At 40.3% G+C, this 22,897-nt stretch overlaps 3 protein-coding genes across 6 annotated transcripts; all 3 read left to right on the forward strand.

Moving 5' to 3' along the window:
- The first annotated feature begins 687 nt into the window (after positions 1 to 687).
- Positions 688 to 9,083, forward strand: LOC104451573 (2-isopropylmalate synthase A). The gene is given in 13 exon segments (XM_010066202.2): positions 688 to 1,110; positions 1,113 to 1,494; positions 2,097 to 2,310; positions 2,392 to 2,472; positions 3,490 to 3,582; positions 3,657 to 3,743; positions 4,758 to 4,858; positions 6,602 to 6,635; positions 6,728 to 6,802; positions 7,680 to 7,763; positions 7,852 to 7,986; positions 8,373 to 8,518; positions 8,605 to 9,083. Coding segments are annotated over 13 exon segments (1,926 nt in total). The 5' UTR covers positions 688 to 746; the 3' UTR covers positions 8,735 to 9,083.
- Positions 9,084 to 10,667: 1,584 nt separating this feature from the next.
- On the forward strand, positions 10,668 to 15,514 carry LOC104444729 (PTI1-like tyrosine-protein kinase 3). Of its 4 annotated transcripts, none has more exons than XM_010058687.3 (8): positions 10,668 to 10,866; positions 11,693 to 11,876; positions 13,019 to 13,272; positions 13,389 to 13,515; positions 13,611 to 13,884; positions 14,603 to 14,735; positions 14,831 to 14,917; positions 15,073 to 15,514. In XM_010058687.3, exons 2-8 carry the CDS (start codon positions 11,783 to 11,785, stop codon positions 15,196 to 15,198), a joined length of 1,095 nt encoding a protein of 364 aa, XP_010056989.2. In that variant the 5' UTR covers positions 10,668 to 10,866; positions 11,693 to 11,782; the 3' UTR covers positions 15,199 to 15,514. The 4 variants fall into 4 exon arrangements, with proteins under 4 accessions (XP_010056989.2, XP_010056915.2, XP_010056837.2 ...); XM_010058613.3 differs by having other exon boundaries at positions 10,695 to 10,888; XM_010058535.3 differs by lacking the exon at positions 10,668 to 10,866 and adding an exon at positions 10,957 to 11,141 and having other exon boundaries at positions 14,999 to 15,104.
- Positions 15,515 to 16,482: 968 nt separating this feature from the next.
- On the forward strand, positions 16,483 to 22,893 carry LOC104444959. The gene is made up of 4 exons (XM_010058765.3): positions 16,483 to 17,522; positions 19,105 to 19,366; positions 21,875 to 22,052; positions 22,266 to 22,893. Exons 1-4 carry the CDS (start codon positions 16,499 to 16,501, stop codon positions 22,761 to 22,763), a joined length of 1,962 nt encoding a protein of 653 aa, XP_010057067.2. The 5' UTR covers positions 16,483 to 16,498; the 3' UTR covers positions 22,764 to 22,893.
- Positions 22,894 to 22,897: the final 4 nt, after the last annotated feature.

Consider the following 22,897-nt stretch of genomic DNA (forward strand, 5'->3'; position numbering starts at 1 on the left):
TTTTCTTTTCTCAAGCGATTTTGTATGTTCTTGGAAGAAAAATTTTCTCTGAAAGTCATGGGAAATCTTTTTTTTTTTTAAAAACATATGTACAAATATTAAGAAAGGTTAATATAACGAAAAATCTCAAATTGGTACACTAATTGATATATTTATAACAAATTTATCTCAAACTAATTTTCTTACCACAAAAACTCAAAAGTGCTATACATATGATAAATTTATTCCAAAGTAATTTTTTTAATTGTCAAAAAGCCTAAACTAGTATATTTATGACAAATATATTAGTTCTAAAGTGAAATAATATTATAAAAAACCACAAAACCGATACAATTGTGATAGATAAAAAGTAAAATCTCAATTTGGTACACTAGTCAATCGTTTCATGCTACCTAACTCAATAATTTGATAATAAAATTTAATGAAAATGAATATATAGTAAATTTATTAAAAATATTTTAGTTTGGGATAACTTTATTAGAGGTATATCAATTTATTTGAAATAAATTTATCATAAAAGTAATTGATGTTTTGCTGATCACTGACTAACAAAATTCAAACTTGGATTAGGGACGGCGACGTCGGCTTTCTTGCACAGTAGAGTTTGGCGGGCGACGTCGGCTTCTGCAACAGTAGGGTCGGCGGGCGATTAAAAATTACTCAGTTACATCTAAAACCCTTTCTTCTGATTCTTCTTAACTCCCTCCCTAAATCTCAGTCTCCATTTTCGTCTCCTCCTCCTCCCCATGGCCATGGCGGCCACTTTCATCATCCCTAGTTTCTCCTCCTCCTCCTCCTCCGCCGCCGCCGCCGCCGCCGCTCCCAAGCTCCGCCCCGCCTCCTCCTCCTCCTCTCCCTCTCGCCGGACTCCGAAGTGTCCCGCCTCCGTCTTCTTCCCCCGCATCGCCTCCCGTCCTCCCCAGCAACGGGCCTCCTCCTCCGCGATCAGATGCTCCGCCGCTCCTCCTCCCCCGCCGGAGGCCCCCACCACCGCTCCTCCTCCCCGCCCCGAGTACATCCCCAACCGCATCCCCGACCCCAACTACGTCCGCATCTTCGACACCACCCTCCGCGACGGCGAGCAGTCCCCCGGCGCCACCATGACCTCTAAGGAAAGCTCGACATTGCCCGCCAGCTCGCCAAGCTCGGCGTCGACATCATCGAGGCCGGGTTCCCCGCCGCCTCCCCGGACGACTTCGGCGCCGTCAAGGCCATCGCCCTCGAGGTTGGCAACGCTGTTGACCCCCACGGCTACGTCCCCGTCATCTGCGGCCTCTCCCGGTGCAATGAGAAGGACATCCAGGCCGCCTGGGACGCCGTCCGCTTCGCCAGGCGGCCCAGGATCCACACGTTCATCGCCACCAGTGCGATCCACATGCAGTACAAGCTGAAGAAGAGCAAGCAGGAGGTGATCGACATTGCCAGGAGGATGGTGGCCTTCGCCCGGAGATTGGGCTGCAACGATGTCGAGTTCAGCCCCGAGGATGCTGGCAGGTTGTTTCCGAAGTTCCTGTCTGCGTGGCCTTTATGATCTGACTTACTTGCTTCCTGGTAGCAGTTGAGTTTGTTAATCATCTGATTTGTTGCTGTCCAGTTAGTAGTTCCTCTTCAATTTTGAAGGCCAGGGACAGCGGTGTAGTTGGGGCAGGTTATTTCCTTCTAGGTGTTACATATGGTTTCTTGCTTTCAAGAATGGGTATAGATAAGTGACTTTTCTACTCCATCTAGAACACACAATGACATGGTTTTTTCATTTGGGAATAATGTACTGCTACATATACTCATGAGTGAATTTGCAGTTGTGACCTACTATAGCAAAGATCGCTCAATGTTCAGAGCCCTTCACCAATCTTATAAGAATCGGCTGTTTCGTTCCCTCTTGTGGTCGTTTCGTACATTTCCTTTCCCCGAGGATATTTGCAGCTGCATTTCAGTATTTACTGCTGTCGGACTAGCTTTTAGTGACAGGAATGCTGCTGCATGCACCTCCTATGGTGGATGAATATGATTGATTAATGGGTCGTATGAAGCTTCGGAGTGTTACGAAATCCTATTTGTTCATTGATTTTGATTTTTTAACCTTGATTTCTAACTAGATCGGAGAGAGAGTTTCTCTATGAAATTCTGGGTGAAGTTATCAAGGCAGGTGCCACAACTCTCAACATACCCGACACTGTGGGTATTACTATGCCTCAAGAGTTTGGTAAATTGATAGCAGACATAAAGGCGAATACACCTGGAATAGAAAATGTTATCATTTCCACACACTGCCAAAATGATCTTGGTCTTTCGACAGCCAACACCATAGCGGTAAGTGGAAATTTTCCCACCCTAGTTTAATGAAAAACTTTTAGTGAGCATTAACTTATATATTAGGACCTCTGAATTCAGGGTGCATGTGCTGGGGCAAGACAAATGGAAGTGACAATTAACGGCATTGGTGAAAGAGCTGGAAATGCTTCTTTGGAAGAGGTGACTGTTGGCTCTGGCATGTATATAAGGAATGGATATGATTTTCAGTGAGTGATTATGTATATGAGGCGAATAAATCTGTAGGAAGGTAGAATGGTCGTAATCAGGCAGATTTTCTTTGGATTGATGATTCTAGTGCAAATGACACCATGAACGACAAATCTATTTTTGTTATCAACCCGAAATTATTTGATATAATCAGTTTATAAATAAGGACTGTAATAATGTTTCCAGTTATTTTATGATGTTTCATTAATAGAAGAACTAACGGGCGCTTTTTAATTTTCAGCGTCAATGACATTATCACAAGTTCTGCTTTTTGATAAGCAATATTTATAGAGAAAAGGAGCTGGGTATTATATCTGTACATTTGAAGTATGCTGGCAAGGATACCTAGAAAACGAAAGGGGAAAAAAAATGGAAGATGTACAAGCTTGTGTGCTGTTAATTCTATTTTTCTTGTTCCTTTCTCTTTCTTAAGTTTTTGCAGTTCTGAATGGTTCATGTCATTTCGACTATACTTTTCTCTTAGCATGCATCTTTCACTGTTGAATGGGAACTGAAACATGCTGGAATATGTAAAATTTTAACTCGTTCTGCTGCATCACAGCAAGTAATGATCAATTCTTAGACTGTAAGATAAGAAAAGCTTGTTTGATGTGATCTGGACACATAGAAGCAACGTTCTGAAGCTCTACCAAGAGACTGAGCTCAATGATTGGATTTAGGGTAAGCCATACGGACAACCTTAACCTACAAAGGTGTGGTTAGATCTGTAAAGATAAGATTTGAGTATTTGTATCATAGTGAGGACCTACACTAGCTAGAGAGAACCAGCATAATAAGTTCTATGCATGTCATTGGTGCTTGTACTTTTGATTATTTAGTGTCAATGTCTTCCTGTATGTTTCCTTTTGCTGTTTGGTTGAAAATTGTTTGGAGTCCTTTTCTGTTCTTGTTTTGCTAATATTCCTTACCTTTTGTCTTTTCTTATAAAAAAAAAAATAAAACTTACAGGTGGTAATGGCCTTAAAATGCAAAGGGGGGAGCATCTTGGGAGGTCTTTACACTGGAATCAATACTCGTCATATTGTCATGACTAGCAAAATGGTATATAATTTTGACTTAATATATTTGTTACCTTAATCAACTGTACTTCTGATATCTGTTCAACAATTTTATAGGTAGAAGAGTACTCGGGCTTGCACGTACAACCTCATAAAGCTATTGTTGGAGCTAATGCCTTTGCTCATGAAAGTGGCATCCATCAGGTCAGTGGCTATGAACTTTGAGTTCGTGGCGTGTTTTCACCTATTTGTTTACTTTTCTTGAATAATTTCTCTAGTAATTTCTCTGGCAATTAATTTTAGATGCCTGGCTGTTAATGCTCTTGGTGTAATAAATCTCCTTATTGGTTACTTATTATATGGTGTGAAAACTTTTGCCATCATTTTTATTGTGGTCCCTGCCGAAACTAAGGAGCTTAAACTGATATCTTATGGTCTTCTAACGTTGCCCAGTCAAATTTTCTTTTTTTCTATTGCCTAGTTTACTGCTGGATGTGGAGTTTAACTTTGACTTTTTTACCTCAAGACATTGATTCTAGAAGCAGTAAATACTATTCTTCTAGCTTTTGTTCTCTGTTCCAGATGATGTTTTCTTTAGCTGCTGAACTTGGAGGAGCTGATTTAAGCTTTGGTAGCATTTTTAGGAGGTCTAAGACTGATGTTTGGTGGTTGTTGATGTGGTTGTGAATGGTGGATATGCTTGGAGGCGCAGCGCACAATCTAAACATGTATAATAGATAACAGAGGATTTGTCAATCTAGGAAGGAATAGAACAAGAATACCAGGGCCGTGAGGCTGTAAATGGTCCAATCAGAAATAGATTGTCTGTAGATTGACCCAAACATTTGCATAATGAACACCACTTTTGAAGAAATTAATTGAGCCAGGGTAAGGATCTCAGAAACTGCAACTTCTTTAGATCTTTCAAGAACCAAACAGGTCGTCAGTTTTTCTCTTATTCCTATTTGAAAACATTGAGAATATCATTTTGTCTGTCTCCTAGTTTAATGAAGACTCTTTTCAATTGCTAAATGTGTCCATTTTCTCGGTCGCTGCTGAAAATATAAGTATAAAACTTAAATATCTCAAGTAATCACACTAATTTCTTGGAATTTTAGTTCGTGTTTTGATTTCTCATTCCAATTGACAACTGAATATATTTGAGAAAAATTGATGACAACTATCATATTGCCTAACAGTGTTTTTTTTTCTCTATAGGACGGAATGCTGAAACACAAAGGTACATATGAAATTATATCTCCTGACGATATTGGACTTGAGCGAACTAATGAAGCGGGCATTGTCCTTGGAAAATTGAGGTGAGGTGTTCTTGTGGTGATTGTGTCAGTTCCTTTGTAAAGGTTTTGGTATGCTTTAACTTATCAAATGTAAATACATAGCATAAAATTTGTCAATATATTGCTTACAAGAAAGGGTCACGCTAATTCCACTTCCAAATTAGGTCCATACAAACCCTAAAAAATTAGGTGACAAAAGTAGCCTCATGAGTCCTGCACCCATCTGTGTCCCTTAACCTGCTCAAACTAGCTTCTTGACCACATGCCAACACCATTGCTGGCCTTCATGCACTGCCGCCATCATACAGTCGTCACTTACCTCTGCTGCCGCTCACATATTCACGGTCAAATCTGTTCTCTCTTTCTCGCGCGCGCGCGCGCAGGCACAACTCTGCCCTCGGCCACGCCCTCGACCACCAACCCTTGCTGCTTCAAGCTTTAAGCACATTCCGCCATGATCACTTGGATCAAGGCTGTTTGAAGTGGTCAACCTTAGATTGACCTGGGACTGATGTTGTGAGGTCTTGGCAAACCAAGCACATGGAGGTGCAGTCAGAGAGAGGGAGAATGGAGGACAGTGAGAGATCAGGCATCAATAGCAATCTACAATTGAAATCAATGGAAACCCAAACAGCAGCAACTAACAACTTGTAGCTTGGTCTGGAGCAACGGTGTTGGTCTGGCCGAGCTGGCCGGCGAAGCAGTGGCTCTGGATTTGCATGTGTGCTGGTGCGGTGCAGCTTTGGTGTCTGGGAAGATGAGGAATTATTGGTGATGGATGATAGTGAAAGAAACTCGTTGGCGAAGTGATCATGATTGCCACGAGGATCTAGATGGTGATGAGAGGGTCTGTGTCCGTTGTTATTGGGATAAATGTAATTTGTTTGTGTTGAAAGTGGACTTGCAGATGATCTGGGTTTGCAAAAGATAGTTCTTGAAGGGGACTGTAAAGTTTTGTCATGGATCTAAGATGAGCGAAACAGATTAGATAAAAATCAATGACCTCCTGCACATAGATCTCCTTGAAATGGTTCAAGTGTGTTGTAAAACCATCCATGCACCAATCTGGCCATCATTAGTTCAAACTCTAGTCTGAATAGAAAAAATGGTAGAAAAGTATATGCCAGAAGCCATAACCAACAGATATTTATGGCACGTGCATACCCAAAAAGAAATTGATGAACAGGGGAGAAGCTGAAGGGCACAGGAAGTAGATGGACGATATCAAAGTGTTGGTACTTTTGTGATTTTACCTTATTAGGGTATGGATGGAGCCGACATAGGTTTGGAATTATCCTGGCTCTATCAAAAGTGGATGGTAAATGGCAACATTTTCTGAAATTAGCAGCCCCTTGCGATATTGTACTTGATAAAGTTAATGTTTCAGGGAAGATCACAAGACTAGAAAAGACCAGATTTCTTCTTATATAGCAAGACTAGTGAGGACATTCTATTATGTGAATTATCAGTGAATAACTTGGATAAAGGGTGTCAATTGAAATTTGATGTTTCTAATCTGTCACTTATTTTGTGAATTATCTGTGAATTAATTGGATAGAGGGCGTTAATTGATAAGTATGATGACTTGGTGGGAAAATGTGTCATTAACAATGTAGTTCGTTTATGTGTAACTGTTATTTTCCCCTCACAGAATCATGTCACTTCCTTTGTGCATTTGGGTTGTCTGAAGTTTTGAAGTTTGCTCTTACATATTCAAATATGTCTTAAATTTATTCTCTTTCTTGGCAAATCTATCTGGTACAGCGGGCGCCATGCTTTGAAAATGAAACTTGTAGAGGTAGGCAGCATTTTTTTACCTACTTCATGTTTGCCCTAGTTGTGAGTTTCCTTATCGTGATCATTGTCTCATGTACTATCTGCCCTCTTCAGCTTGGTTATGATATTGATGGTGAACAACTGGACAATATCTTCTGGCGGTTTAAGGCAGTAGCTGAGCAGAAAAAGGTGGGTAAGATGCTGTATGTTTGACCTTCTGATTTTACTGGATTAGAATAGTTCCATAATTTGACTAATTGATAATTTGTTACTTGCATTTATATTAGTTATACATATTCATGGTGTCACTCTTTTCAAGCCTTGGTTGGAATAATACAAAACAGAACATCATAGAAAATATGATTGCAACTTTTTTTCTCTGGGTAAGAGGAAAGTGGGCACTGTTGCTGCATATCCCTTCCATCACTGCAAGTGTCTATTTTAAAGAGTTTTGCAATTATCTTGTTTTATTCTTTGTGTCCTTGTGAATCCATAAGGTGGTCAGAGCAAAATGGATAGCTTAAGTCTTTTTCTTGCCATGTTTAGTTCACCGGATGGTTGGTTCAGGTCTGCTGTATGTTACTGCAATGTGAACCATTTTTTGTACTCCTTTTGTCTCAGCATACATGCACATAGATTTAGTACGCACATCATTGGTAGCATGAATACCAAGTCAAAAAGAACTTAGAGACCATCCCCCACCTTTTACAAATGGCAGAACTCTTGAACCTGTAGAGACGATTAAGCAGCAATTGAACAGTGGACATTGACAAGAAAGTACTAGTGCACAGAGTTAGACTTGAACGGGCAACATCAACAAGAGAATCAAATGCTCATCTGGCATTCCACTTGAGTAGTTAACACCTAGTTGCAGGCATTTTATAATTGTGGCTGAACATATGTTGAGTAGTAAGACTTGTAAGCTGCAAAAGTGATGCAAAGTTTTCATATGGAAAGACAATAATAAGTTCATCCCCTTTGCGAGTTGTGGCATTGTATGCTTGCTTCTTTTGGCTCTTAGGAAGGCGTGTTATGTGACTGCTTTCTTTGTTGCGCTATGTGCCAGAGAGTTACTGATGCTGACATAAGAGCCCTGGTATCTGATGAAGTTTTCCAACCAACAGTTGTATGGAAGCTTCATGATTTACAGGTATATCTGCCTAGTTTTTCCAGCTTATACCATGGTGATTCCGATGCCAATCCGTCTGGTTTGAAAATCATAGCAAAATGCCATGCAGGTTACATGTGGAACTCTTGGTCTGTCGACGGCAACTGTGAAACTTATCAGTGCTGAGGGAAAAGAGCATATTGCTTGTGCTGTTGGTACTGGACCTGTGGATTCAGCATACAAGGCTGTTGACCTAATTGTTAAGGTTTGAATTTTCGATTTTGTCCTATTACACTCATATTGTATTAAGAAGTCAGTTTAAAGAATACCTCTACCAAATGTTATTTTACTTTTGTAGTATCATTGTCTTAGAAGTAGGATATTTGTAGTGTTAATTTAATAAGGAATGAATAGGGAGAACACATTTGAATTTTGTCATCGTAACCAGGTATGGAAAGCTGCTCCCTGAAAAGATATTTTTCATCTAGGTACTTTCAAATTTGGGTATAGTATAATCATTATTTATTATCAAATTAACATTGCAAAAGATTATACGTACCAAATAAAGTTGACAATATTGGAATTAATTTTCTTGAGGGTTGACTTTCAGTTTCAGAAATGACAGATGTGCTCCTGCATTATGCTGAACAGGTACCTGCAACACTTCTCGAGTACTCCATGACCGCCGTCACAGAGGGCATTGACGCAATAGCCACAACGCGAGTTTTGATCCGTGGCGAAAACAATCACACATCTACACTTGCTTTAACTGGGGAGACTATACACCGAACCTTCAGGTACAGGAGCGTCTAATATGTTTACAAACCATGTTGTTTTACTTCATGTAAACTTCAAGTTATTGCATTTATTGTTTGCATGCCAGTGGTATTGGGTCGAGCATGGATATAACAGTTTCAAGTGTGAGGGCCTATATTGGAGCATTGAACAAGATGTTGGGTTTCATGGAGCTGACTCCGCTCCATCAATGTGATGACAACATGAAGAGTCCTTGAGTGTTTTCCACACATTCCTGGGGAAATGTCTTCAGAAATCTATTTATCAAGGATTAACATTTTTAACAAATCATACCTGTATTGGTGAGCTAGCCTGAAATTCTCGAGCTTGTGTCTGAGGAGTGTCTTAGTTGTGTATTATAGACCAGACAGATGGTGTCTCCAATTAGTGAGCTGTTTAGATGTGCCAATACATCTTAGTTTACTTGTTTCCCTTCTCTGAAGGATTGGATTTTTAACTTGTTTTTCAAGCTCTCCTAAATTTGTTGCAATTTTTGACGATTAGTGTTGCATTTGTTGCATATAAGAGAACCTATTGATCATTATTAGATGTGCAATTCTAAAGCTACTCTCTAAGGTCTGCCGGCTTCGTTTCCTTCTCCCTCCACCATTTCGAAACTCGAAAGCTTTGTTCAACCATCATATAGCAGGAGGTGGGAGACAGATCAGGTGGGCTAAGTTTTGGCCATGAAGATAAAGTATTCGCCTATGATTTCTACCATCATTTCTTCAGCATTACGATTCTCCTAAGGTGTGCTGTTAAGAAACATTTTTGAAGATACTCCACTTGTTATGACTAGTGGAGCTGGGGGTGGAACTAATGGGCAATGGCGGGTGCCGTTTAGCACAAATTTTCATGAATTATTCATTGTAGTTTTTTGGTAAGGAATTCTTCATTGTATTTTTATGACAATTATAGTGAGATTTCTTAACCCCATCCCCTCGCGCCTAGATTTCATAAAATTTACTTAGATGCAAGTGACTCTGGCTTGAATCCGTGGCAATTCTTGGCTTTTGATTTCTGACTGACAATAATAAAGTTGTGGTTTGGGACCAGATTCATAATGCTTTCGTGCGAGAAAAGAAGCATCTGTAATGAATGGCATGGACATTAGTACGCGTCGATGGTCATGATATTCAGTGGGATCAGAGTAGATGAAGCCTCTGGGGATTGATGTCAACCTGCGCATTGCGGTTCGTTAATGACTTTTGCGACTTTGAACCTAACCAACCTCATGAAATTGAAAGCATGGTGATGGGATCGGTTGCCTCTCCTCTTTTGAAAGTCAAAAGTTCAATAAGAAAAGAGAAGATACGTGAGCGCTACACCAGTGCATATATGCTCAATTCCAATTATAGATTGACGAGTTGTCGCGGAATAAGAAAAAAATTCGTTGAAGACGGCAGCGTCAACTGGTTGGCATCACTGGGCGGTTGGTTAGGTCAGGCGATGTTCAAGCCCCCGATGTAGTTTTTCGGCCTCTTTTGTTATTTTTTCTTTTGCAGTTCGAACTGGAAGTCCATGATCGTCGTAATCTTGAGCTCGCCATCAAGGTTCTTGGCTCGGTTGGCGGCTAGATCAATGGTAGAGGTGGCTCGGAGCCATGGATGAGCAAGGGTTGCAGCCATGGGCGAGGACAGATCTGGAGGACCAATCTGGATGAGTAACTCGGGAGCGACGACGGAAAGGGTGAAGGGCTAATCTGGATGAGGTGGTTTGACGAGATGGTGCCGTCCAAGTTGAAGGGCTAGTGATCTCAAAGCTTTTATGAAGAGCTCAACGGCAACCAAATTTGGCCGAACAATGCTGACGACGGCCATGGACAAGGGAGGCTCCCTTGCGGGTCTTGCTTGCGCTGGCTTGGCTCATCTAGGGGAAGAACAAATTTTAATTTAATATCGCATCGGCAAACACAAGTCAATTAGGAGTGGATATGAATAAATAATACTCGACACATCAGTTATTGAGATAGCGATTTACAGAAACTGAATTTTATTTTGAAGTAATAAATCCTAAATTGGCCAATGTCAGTTGCTGCAAAATGCCATAATCTAATTCAAAACTTCAAGAAATTCATATTCTGTCGACAGTTTTCCCTAAGAATAGAAATTTCCTGCGTGCTATTATAAAAATAAAGTAAACGATCATATCAGTTGGAGCTCGAGAGAGAGAGAGAGAGAGAATAAAAAGCAAAAGCAGAAGCGCCCATCTCCTCTTCCTCCTCTCCTTCCTCTTCTTCCTCCTCCTCCCTTACCTGTCACTTCCGTTCCAATCTCATCACAGAGTCTCTCTCTCTCTGTCTCTCTCGCAACAGACAAGAGACGAGGCAAGGATTACAGAGGGATCCCAGGTAGACTCTTCCCTCAAATTCGGTACGTCTCTCTCTCTCTCTCTCTCTCTCTCTCTTCTTCTTCTGCTTTTTGAAATCTCTCCGATTCGCATGCATTTCGCCCCCAATTCGGTTCTCGTCCTCCACCCCATTCTTCGATCTCTTTCCTTTCATCCCCCATTTTTCCATTTCTCTTCCCCGACCGATCCGCATCGCATCCCGCGTCCCGTCGCGTCTGATCGTGCGTGTCTTCTTTCATGGAACGCGGACGCGAACCCCATCGCCGAGGTTTAGTCGTGAGTCTCTCCCTCTTTGTTCTTGCGTCGCTTCCCACATGGTCCGCGTCGTCTTGTATTTCTCGTTCGACATTTTGGGATGAATTCAGGGGATTCTCTTTTCCTTTCCTTTTCTTTTTGTTTTTCCCTTCCTCTGCGTCTCTTATGCTTCTCCTCGATGGCTTGCTCCCGAAGCTACGTTAATGAATGGTTCTGTAGGACGACCTTTAAGGAATTCTTGAATTTCGGGATGATTAGGATGAGCGTTTCGAGTTCTACGTTGCTCGGTTTATGAATCCGGATGGCCTCTTGTTCCTAATTCTTTTGCATTACAAATTGGTTGGGGGGAAGTTATCTGGGTATATGGAGAGGATGGGAATTTCAATCTGTTCTGAATCCTCCTGATTCCTAATGGTGGAGATGGGTTTTTACATCCTTGATCAGTACAACTCAAAGTTTTGTCCTTGATCAGATAGTATCTGAAAGTGGATAGCTTCGCTGGGTTTTATCTTTTCGATCCCGGATGTTCCCGTCTTTTGCTTGGTACGATGAAAGATTTATCTGTCTTGCAGGCACATGCGCCTCCTCCAGGTTACTTTGTTCGCCTGGAATATCGGAGAACTCGAGAGAACCTTCTCTTGAAGAAGAGTCCTAGCAAGAAAATGCGTCGGTGGCTTTGTTGTACCTGTCAAGTCGAAGAATCTTACGCTGCAAATGATGATGAGCTACTGAAAAGCCCAAGGAACCGTGTACATGGTATATTTCTCAACATATTCTGTTCCGGAATTACCCCTAGTCAATGATTATGAAAGGGTAGCTCCTCTTCAAGCTGATTTTCCATAAAGTTTTCTGGGAAAAGTCAAAATTTTTGGTCCTGATAAGTAGGTTTCTTGACCCATCAACTTTTCTTAGGTCACTGTTTAAATTTTGAAGTTACGGTCAGAAGGTATCTTGATTTTTGGTCCCATACATCCTTTTGGCTCCAATTAAGTAGGTTTCTTGACCCATCAACTTCATAAAGGTATAATACTGCCTTAGGTCACTGTTTAAATTTTGACTAGTTACGGTCACCAGATAGGTATCTTGATTTAATGAACCTGCGTCCCATACATCTAAAAATTGAGTACTTTTGGCTCCAATTAAGTAGGTTTCTTGACCCATCAACTTCATAAAGGTATAATACTGCCTTAGGTCACTGTTTAAATTTTGACTAGTTACGGTCACCAGATAGGTATCTTGATTTAATGAACCTGCGTCCCATACATCTAAAAATTGAGTACTTTTGGCTGCAATTATTAAAATATCTAGCATGTGAACTTAAATGATTTTGTGCATCTGGCACATGCTAAGACGTCTTGTTCCTGCTAGTATTTATTTTGGACCTACTTAGCATGGTTCTGTGGAATTATTTATTTGATTTTTAGCATCTGGAATTTATTTTTAGTCTTTGTTTCTAGAAGAGTAAGGTCTTGGCAATATAGGAAGTATTTAAGCAGAGAGACGTCATACACTTTAGTGAAATAATTGAATAAATCAAGCCCCAGGACTTCTGTATATTCATTTTCTAACTGTTTTACTATGCCTAATGACTGTCTATAGTACCTAAAGATCCAATGGAAGCTAACAGATATCTGGAATGTCTGATGTCTTACTTTGTTGTTTCCTCCGTATTGTAGACTGTAGTTATGCCACTAGTCCCAGAAAATAATTATTCATCAAATATTAGAACAATTGAAGTAGTTGATACACTATTTCAATCCCAATGAAGATAATTGTGTTGGAACTTTATGACTCTTGGTCTTCACATATTCTGACAAGTAGTCCTCTCAAAGGCAGTAGAGTGAATCCTTTCTGTCATTCTGTTCCCCTTATCTTTTTTCGTCCCAATTTTGGCACAGGGCCCCAAAAAAATTCAAAGTTGTCTGCTCCTGTTAAACCTGAAGTGCAAAAGTCAGCACCACCTATTGAGGTTCCTGCTCTGTCGTTGGATGAACTAAAAGAAAAGACTGATAATTTTGGATCAAAGTCATTGATTGGTGAAGGATCTTATGGAAGAGTATATTATGCTAACTTAGATAGTGGGAAAGCTGTGGCTGTCAAAAAGCTTGACAATTCATCTGAGGCTGAGTCAGATGTGGAGTTCCTGACCCAGGTATGTGCAGAATTTGAATTCTGGTTAACACCATCTCAGAAAATGAATAACTGTATTATTCTGTTATGTTATTCAACGACAGTAGATCCTTGATTGTCATGGATGTATGCATTCAGGTTTCCATGGTATCAAGGTTGAAGCATGAAAATTTTGTACAGTTGCTTGGTTACTGTGTTGAAGGGAATCTTCGTGTGCTTGCATATGAATTTGCGACCATGGGATCACTACATGATGTACTACATGGTAACTGAAGCCTACTTGTCTTTCGTGGGTTAACACTTTCAGGATAAAACCTGTAGAGATAAAATATTCTAAGTGAAGGGATTATCACTTTACAGGAAGAAAAGGAGTTCAAGGTGCGCAACCAGGCCCTGTCCTTGACTGGACACAGCGAGTGAGAATTGCTGTTGATGCAGCGAGGGGATTGGAATATTTGCATGAGAAGGTTCAGCCTTCTATAATCCACAGGGATATTAGGTCTAGCAATGTGCTTCTTTTTGAAGACTTCAAAGCCAGAATTGCAGATTTTAATCTGTCAAATCAGGCACCTGACATGGCTGCCCGCCTTCATTCTACCAGAGTTTTGGGAACCTTTGGCTATCATGCTCCAGAGTAATGCATCTGAATCTCTCTTTTCTATTGTATGGAGGCTATTGATGAGTATATATTGTTTGGCCGTAATTGTCTATCCAGCTGGATGCTGAAAAATTGTGTGAAAATTTAGAAAATATGATATAAGAACTCACTTTGTATTTGGGTTCAAAAGCAATTTTGCGGTTCACAAATCAATTAGATTGGCTCATCATTGGGCAATCACTTGTTACTGAAATTATCCTTCTCTCTAAACCCCACATATCCTTCATAGTATTACTTGTCTCGATAAGAACGGTCAATTTAAAGCTTGATTTTTTTGTTGTCTGTCGCCTAAAAGCAAATTGCCATCATAGAGTATGCTTTGATTGGTTCAGTGATTGGTAGATTGAAATGTTTCAACTGTAAATGGGGATGATCTACCAATTGGCTGTGATCTAGCTTAGAATCACCCATCTTCAAATGATAATATCTAGGAATAAATTCTTCTGTTTCCCTGACAATGTAATAGGTTAATTGTTTTGAAGAGATATCCAAGGCCCTAAATGAAGATCAAGGTCTAGCTGAGCAACTTCTACCAAACTTTATCTCACCCCTTGACATATGCTTGCTAGGTGCCTTGGCCCAATGCACCATACAGCATTTTGAAAAGTGCCTTAAAAGTGTATATGTTCTTATCCAGGGATCTTTTTCCTTTCTCTGGAATGCTGTAGCTGATTCTTAGTCATATACTTGTCAGGTACGCGATGACTGGACAATTGACACAGAAAAGTGATGTGTATAGCTTTGGAGTTGTTCTTCTAGAGCTTTTAACTGGGAGAAAACCTGTTGATCATACCATGCCGCGGGGACAGCAGAGTCTTGTTACCTGGGTGAGCATTTAGTTTCTCTTATAATCAGTACCATTGGCGAGCATTCCCTTTCTGAGTTCATCGAAATTTGATTGCGCAAAATTTATGGGATTTAGGCAACTCCAAGATTGAGCGAAGACAAGGTTAAGCAATGCGTAGATCCAAGGCTTAATGGAGACTATCCTCCAAAGGGAGTTGCCAAGGTAATTTTTTCTTCTCTCTCTCTCTGTATGTTCGCTCATGTATCCTTGTATATTACATGATCTGCATGTGCACCTTGACGGGCATGTGTATGCACGGTTATGTTAGTAGCTACTGAGAAATCTCATTGGTTCTCCACACTTCCTGGATGATGCAGTTGGCGGCTGTTGCTGCCTTGTGTGTGCAATATGAAGCAGAGTTTCGGCCCAACATGAGCATCGTTGTCAAGGCTATGCAGCCTCTGCTGAAAGCTGCAGCGCCAGCATCTGCTCCAGGGACTTGATTGAAAACGAATTCAAAGTCCTTCCGCCTCGCAGTATCATCTTATGCATAGTTTGCTCCATATTCTCTGGTGCATACGATGATATATTTTCTTTTTTCCTTTTTCAGAGTAGAGATGATGGGTATACATTATTTGATGAGTTGTGTTCTCTGACGGGAGATTGTATTTAGAATGTGAGCGGCCCATGCCAAGCCAGCTGCTAAGGCAGTCAGTGCCGGCATGACGCTCCGTTAGCTTGTACCTTTCGTCGTAAGCTGTCTTCTGTGGACATATATCTTCAATTATTTCCAAGTAAATTTTACTGGCTGTCTCGTTCCTTCTACCCTAATCAAAAAAGGAGGAAAGGCAAAGTCCTGAAGAAGGAGAGCCTGCTTTACATTTAGCAGGTAAGGAGAGTAGTATGGCAATTGGTTTAGAACTGGAAACGGTGAATCAATGCTCCCATTGACTTGAGGGCTTGAACAGCTTCATTGCCATATTATTCTTTGGTCTTTCGGGAATCACGTGATGCGACAACATGCATACGAAATCAATTGACTTCCAACTTGGATGATGAAAGTAGACAAGTGTGGGAAAGATTCGTTTGATAATTAAGCATACATGATTCAAAGTGCAAGGTTCATGGATTTAAATTGCTCGATGATCACCTAAATATTCTCTCTTCTGAATGAGCGCTAGGGAATTTAAGGGAATTATTAACATGAGTGTTGAACAAAAGAAATATCACAACGATATCAAAGCATCAAATCAAATCATAAAAATATAGAAGAAAGAAAATGACATAATGGGCTTTTGAACTTTAGCGGTTTTGAATTTTTAATTTATTCAATGTAATATATAATTTATAACTCAATGTGAATTATAATTTTCGAATTTTCAATTTGTTTAATATGATTTTAGATTATTTTAATACATTGTATTGCCATCCTTCCATCGAACATTTTTATATAATTTTGGGACTAAATTGAATATATATCAACAGTGCAAAAATCACATTAAAGAAATGAAGTGTTTAAAGATCGCATTACATATTGAGTTAAAATTTATGATTGTATTTAATAAATTAAAATTTTAAAATTACATATATATATTTGATCAAAGTTTAACAATTATTTATGGCTTTTCGTTTTTAACACACCTAAATGATATAGAAGTTTCATCTAGATTTCTATGGTTTGGAGATCTTTGAAAACCAACTAATATAAATACACAAAATGAAATTACTCACTCGCCTCTCTTCCTAGAAACTGCATCTGTTGAGAAGCTCCTTAAACCCCTTCTCTCTCTCTCTAAAATCGACATGGCCGACTCCATGGATTCGCCTCCCATGGCTTTGCTTCCTCCGGTCGCTGCGTCCGGCGGTGAGGGCGCGGTCGCCACCTTGTGCCCGGCGCCGGAATCGTGCGGCCGTGCTTCGGATTCGCTGTCCGTGGAAGTTCCGGCGACCGGCGTGAACGGGATGGGCCCGTCCAGTTCTCCAAAGGCGCCGGAGTCGGCCCGTGTCCGGGAAGTCCTTGAGGAGAACTCTGCGGAGGAAGCCAAGAGGGGTTCTGCTTGCGTAGGTATGGGCGATTCGTCTTCTTTGGATATGAATGGGGATGGGGAGTTTCTTGGTGAAGGCGAAGTGTCCGCGAATCTTTTGGAAATTAAAAAGCAGCAGTTGTTGAGTGATCTTGAAGGCGGGTCGATCTTCAGACCGGTAGCCCAGTCGGAGTACGTCGCTGAGGAATCGCCGGATATTGGTGTGATGATAGGGGGCGCTACTGATGGAAACAAAATTTCCGGGGAGCTGGTGCATACTTGTGACGAGGTGGAAGGCGACGACGGAATTGACGGTTCTCTCAGACGTTCGTTGAAGATTCAAGTCATCGATGACATTGCGTTGATTGAACCCGTGTTGTTCGCTGGAATTGGCAATGGGGGTGACGTGGAGATGGGAACGGTGGTGAGTTTTTCAAGATGCACTGAAGGAAGTTCTAATAAATGTGTGAAAGAAGCTGCGGATGGAAAGAAGACTAAACGTCCTCGGAGGAAAGGGAAAGGTGCACAGAGAGAAAATTCAGTGCATTTTGACGAACCTATAGATGCTTGTCGAACAAAGGGAGACGGAACCAAAAGAAGGTACTCGAGGGAAGAAATGGAGGCCCTGAGGTTTGTTAATATTTCGGAACAACGAAAGTTTTGGAGAGAGATTTATAATGGCCTAGGCCCCGTGGCAAGAGAGTATGCAAACCTTGCAAGCTCTAAGCATCAGGCGCAGTCTTCTTTGAGCTATCATTGCCAGCGTCAGTCCCTTGGGAGGGCACAGGATCCTGGTATTCTTGGTGAGTATTATCGCTGCACTAACTCGACCCATGTTATTTCTTTAGCTGTATTATAATATTATATCTTTGGATGAAAAGGGAAGCTTGAAATTGAATTAACGAAGGTAGTCTTTGCATAAGTTGTTTTACATCATCTTGGATATAAGAATTTCTTACAGTGGCCTACCTGTTCAATTTTCATTATGTGATTATCATCGATCATCACATGACAATGGAATCTGCATTCGTGAAAAAATTCATTTCTGCAAGGCATTATATTGTTTCTTTTTTTGAGTATGCATCATGCACCTTGTTCTCTGCTAATCTCCTTCAGCTGTTTCATTAGGTTGAAATTGCAAGACATGTGCTTTTGGGTTTGAGAATATTATGCTATAATAAGAAGCTTAATTTTGGATTCTCATTAGAGGAATGCTCTAGGTTGGTGTTCCACTAGAGATAATGTTGCATGATCTTGCTTTTTATGGTGTTTGAGGACCTTTAACTATTATTTACATAAAGTAGAGGAAACACTCAAGGAAAAACATTCTTACGATGTGCATGAATTTGAGAACCTCAGGCTTGGTCCAATTGTGTTTCTTAAATTTGAGAGATGCAACCGAATGAGCTTTCTCTGACCATGCTGTTGTGGGGGGTGGTCTTTTGAGTATGCTGTAGATATTATTTTGACAATTAAATTTCTTCATGGTTGCTTTAGTCTACCAGTGACAAGGCAGACTGATGTTTCATTCACAATCTTCTTTTTCCTCCCTCTTCATCCTTAGCAAATTCTGGTTTTGTTTCATTTTGCTTTTCTTTAGTGGAGACTCAGTGAATATGCTGAGATTCATGATACCATTTGCAGTTGCGCTGATGACATATAATATTTATGAAGTTAATGTTTCCTTGATGATTTGCACCCTCAGTAAATATTCTTGTTTACATCCAGTAAAGGTCTATTATTGAGGGTGATCAGATTAAGCCTGATTTCTCAGGCTCTTTTTTGTCTGGTTATCTTTTTCGTCATAATCAACAGAAAAAGCTCTTGTGTCAATCTCACTGTTCTTCCATCTCTGTTTGAATTAATACTTTCCTCTGTTTATTTTGACAATATTCAAACTCAAAAATCACTTTATAACCCATTCCTTAAAATAATCATTTACATAGTCATCTGCCCGATGTGTCAATTTGATGGTTCGAATTTCTGTTCTGAACAGGTGCAATTGCTGGAAGTTCAAGGGGGAATTTCTTTGTCCCCACACTAAAGACCCTATATGCAACGAATTGGTCATTTGTTTCTTGATTACTTCTCTGTTGTACATTCAAAGCTACTGTCTACTGCCCTTGGTGTATGGGCAGACATCTTTGTTCATTCAAATTGTGGTGGAATTGTAAATAAATCACGACAAGCAATTCGTTTGTAAATAGAACTGGCTTTTGCAGCAGTGTATGGATTCATATTGTGACCTTTTCAATGACATGTGGGACAGTATTACTCTTATTCTACGCAGCTTGCATTTGGATATATCCCTTGTTCTATGTTTATGTTCCTCTTGATGCAAAGCAATTTCTTTTAAGAAAACTTGGATTTTCTCTTTACTTTCAGGTGAAGGGTGTAAAGAACAGGTTGGTATTGTACTTGAGAACACAGAGGACAGTAAAACAAACTTTGTGAATCTGGATCCTGCTTGTGGTCAAAATACTAGTTGTGAAGATATTGATATAATAGAAGAAGGGGGCGAGGAAGATAGTGATGACAGTGATGAATACTTTGCTAACATCCAAAGACCAGCCTTTTATGTTGAGGGAGAACCCAACTTTGATGCTGGGCCTCCAGAAGATGGGTTAGAGTTTCTTAGGCGAGTCAGGTATATTTTTCTTATTCACCTTAGATATTAAATAAGTCCAATTCTCTCAACAATGTTTGCTAATTTGCCTTCCCACTCCCTTTCTGCTCCAATTTTTCAGTACTATTTAGTTCTGTGAGGAGAGTGAATGACATAAACATTAGTATGGTTGAGAGGGAAGGCTTCATGGACTATCGCCGACCGATCACTTCACCCTTTTTATTTATTTATTTATTTATTTATTTTTGGGGGCAGGGGAGAAAACGGTTGGGGGGGAGTATAAATTTCAATGTAAGAGATACACAAATTTTCTTACAAATATCAGAACTGAGAGGTAGATGTTGTTGCTTCAAGACTAGATAAGTTAGACATTATCAGTAAGTTCTAGAGATTGGAGAAAGTGGTTTGTAGATGCCCAGCGAGCAGATGGGATTAGTAGAAGTGCCAATGTGCTCATGCTTAGAGGGCCTTTGAAGAGTGCATGCGTAGGGGGTGACCTTTAAGAAGATTGATGTTATGAAATTTAGGACAATATGGTAGCAATGAAGCGCAAAGACGTGAAGAGATACCTTAAGGACTCCCTGTTGAGTGATGTTGTGCACCTGGGTTTGTATTTACAATAGTGCACAGATTGCAAGATTGAGACATAGTTTACAGGATAATCATATGCTAAGATATCTGGTAAGGGAAGGAGTGGTGTTTCGCTCGTCGAGAAAGCAACAACTTGAAGTAATGGTATGTATTGTTAATTTGGTGTGCAGTACCTTTAAACTATCTTCTACGGTCATTATGGAAATTCAGTGGCTCTTTTAGCAGCTTTTAATCTATGTGAATTTAATAACTTGAAGTAATGGTATGTATTGTAATTTTTTTCTTATTTACTATGATTCCAAAAGCCTGAAGCCAGTCAAGACTGTATAGTAATTTTAAGCCTATCTACCTTACACATTGAAAGTAAAGGAATATGCAATGATTTGTCTAAAACAAGCTGACCATTTTACCTGTATGTAGTGGGGTCAATTAAATCATCAAGAATGATCCTAAAGTTAAGTTGGCAAAATTGGAATGACGTATCTGGTTTATGGTTTGAAAGGGGGTATCGTGAGCCTTGTAAAGCTGGATTGATAATTGAGGACCCACCAAAGAGAGCTTCGTTAGACTTTTGCCTTCACACTCGCCTTAAATTGATCCTTCTGAGCCATGTATCTCATATCATGACTCTTGTATTATTCATTCGAATGATGTATATTAGTCATGGGGAGCAAGAGATATGGTTGTGCGGTGTCTCTGGATTGGAGAGGCAGATATACTTTGTTGTGTAATGCTCCTCTTTCCTCAAACATGTGTAATGCATCAAGTTACCTCTGTTCACAGCACATTTTAGATTTTACTAATGAGGATGAGGAATCAATGTAACTGAGAGCATGCTTATGGCGGTCATTGTTCAGGCTGATAATAACTAATGGATGGGTGACTATCAATTTTGTAGAGTGGATACTTCCTTTTAACGAGAAATGAAAGTGCAATTCGTTTCATGTTTTTCTTTACTTTTGTCCACCTAACAAAATGCCCATCGGTATTTCATCTCATTTAAGATGCACCAGGCAAACATGAAACAAACTCCTTTAGACTTAGTGCACAAAATATATCCCTTAAGTATGCAGCATGTTGTCCAACCGTGCGATCACTCTTCTAGGGACCTCTTTAACAAGTCATCAGCTCGGTTGTACCCACCACTTAGTTCTTTCTGGCGCTTAAATTTCCAGCTTTAAGGTTTAGTGGTAAAATTAATGTTGGGAGGAAGAAATTTAAAGCATTTGGGTGACCATCTACTTTCTTTTAGTGTAACCATATTTCCATGGTGGCCCTTTCTTGTTTCTCCCATAAGTAGCTAATATTTTGTAATCTAGAAAGAAGTGAAGAAAAGAAAGAAAAGCAAAGTGTCTTCGATAGTTGTCTTGTATGAATACTATCATAGGAGCAACATACGAATATGATAGTTCCAACAACGTGCTTCAACTATAATATAGGTCTTCTCACCGGGTTATTCTTCTAGCATTGCCAAGAATTAGGGTCAGAGCAAAGAAATGGCTTGATATGACCACTGTATGGTGAAACCTGTTGGCTCATACAGCCCCTGAATGTGCGTGCTGCATTCAAAAGACAAGACAGCATGACTACTTCTAGATGAAGGTTTACTCTCATTGATAATCAGGCTTCGTGCAAAGCTGATGTTTGCAACTCTTGAAACCAGTTTTATTAAATGATGGCAGCTTGTGCCGATAGTCTCCACACAATAGTCTAGCAAGGCATGGATGTATACATAACAATGACTATCTGATGACCTCTTAGCCTCCTACCGAACACAACTCATAGTGGCAGCTTCCTGTTCTTTTTGCTTTCTGATGCCGTCGATCCTTCATATGGTTTTCACTGCTTATAACTTGAAAGAAGAATTATTAAAGTGTTCTTGCACTAGTCTAAGACCTTTGGCAAGGCTCTGATTATATATGCATTGCCTTGTCTTAGGTGGGAAGCTGCACAGATTCCAAATGTGAAGGTCGCCAAGCTTGATCAGAGTAAATTCCACAAAGAACAGAGCGCTTACATGCCTGTAATACCTGAGATTGCTGAGTGTCCAGAACATTTGATGCCACTGAAACAATGGGAGGACGCTTTTCTTGCGGATTTTTCAATGTTGAGGAGGGTATGCTCTTTATATCTTTGATATACGTGTGGTGCTCATCTTTGTATCTGGCTAGATTCTCTATTATAGATAAGCTATGTTCCTGGTGAAATGTGAGATGATATCTTGTGTTTGCTGATAGGTGACAAGACAATATATGTTGCCATCCCACGCTCTGTTGTTCGTTACTCCTTACAACTGGAAAAAAGTGCTCACGGTTACCTTATTTTACAGGCTTTGTCAAGTGTTGAGGGTACCGGTGCTGAAATTTCAGGGAAACTGCAATGTTTGATTGAGGTCACACAGGAGTGTTATGTTCAGCATCCCAAAAGTGATGCTTCTGAAAATTTCAACGACTGTCAAAATGCTGGGGAGGTAGATGAAGCAGTCATTAGCCCTAGCCAGAAATCTCTCGGCAGTGAAAAAAGTGAAGACCCTGTCTTGTCCACGATACTTGGGATGGACTCGGTGGCAAGGGTGTCCATGCTCAGAAAACGCATAAACTCGGTGGAAGATGCGAGCCTTCTTTCGAGGAACGATTGTCTGTGGCTCTTTGCTCTGTGTGCTGCCGTGGACACCCCATTGGATGCCAACACTTGCGCATCTCTCCGGAGTCTGCTCCGGAAATGTGCGAGCTTGCGAGCTCAGAAGGCTGAGCTGGACGACGAAGTTATAATGCTGAATATTCTGGCCACTATTTGCGGCAGGTATTTTGGGCAGTCAGATAATTGAAGCCTTCTGCTACTACTGTGGCCGTGCTCTATTTTTCACTTTAAACTCTTATAATATGTTTAAGCTTATGTTTCGTATTGACAAAATCCGGATTTCAGTTGAGTCTATTACATCTAATTTTAAGGAAAAATATC

Source organism: Eucalyptus grandis, chromosome 1 (genome assembly GCF_016545825.1).
Source record: "Eucalyptus grandis isolate ANBG69807.140 chromosome 1, ASM1654582v1, whole genome shotgun sequence".
Taxonomy (NCBI): domain Eukaryota; kingdom Viridiplantae; phylum Streptophyta; class Magnoliopsida; order Myrtales; family Myrtaceae; genus Eucalyptus; species Eucalyptus grandis.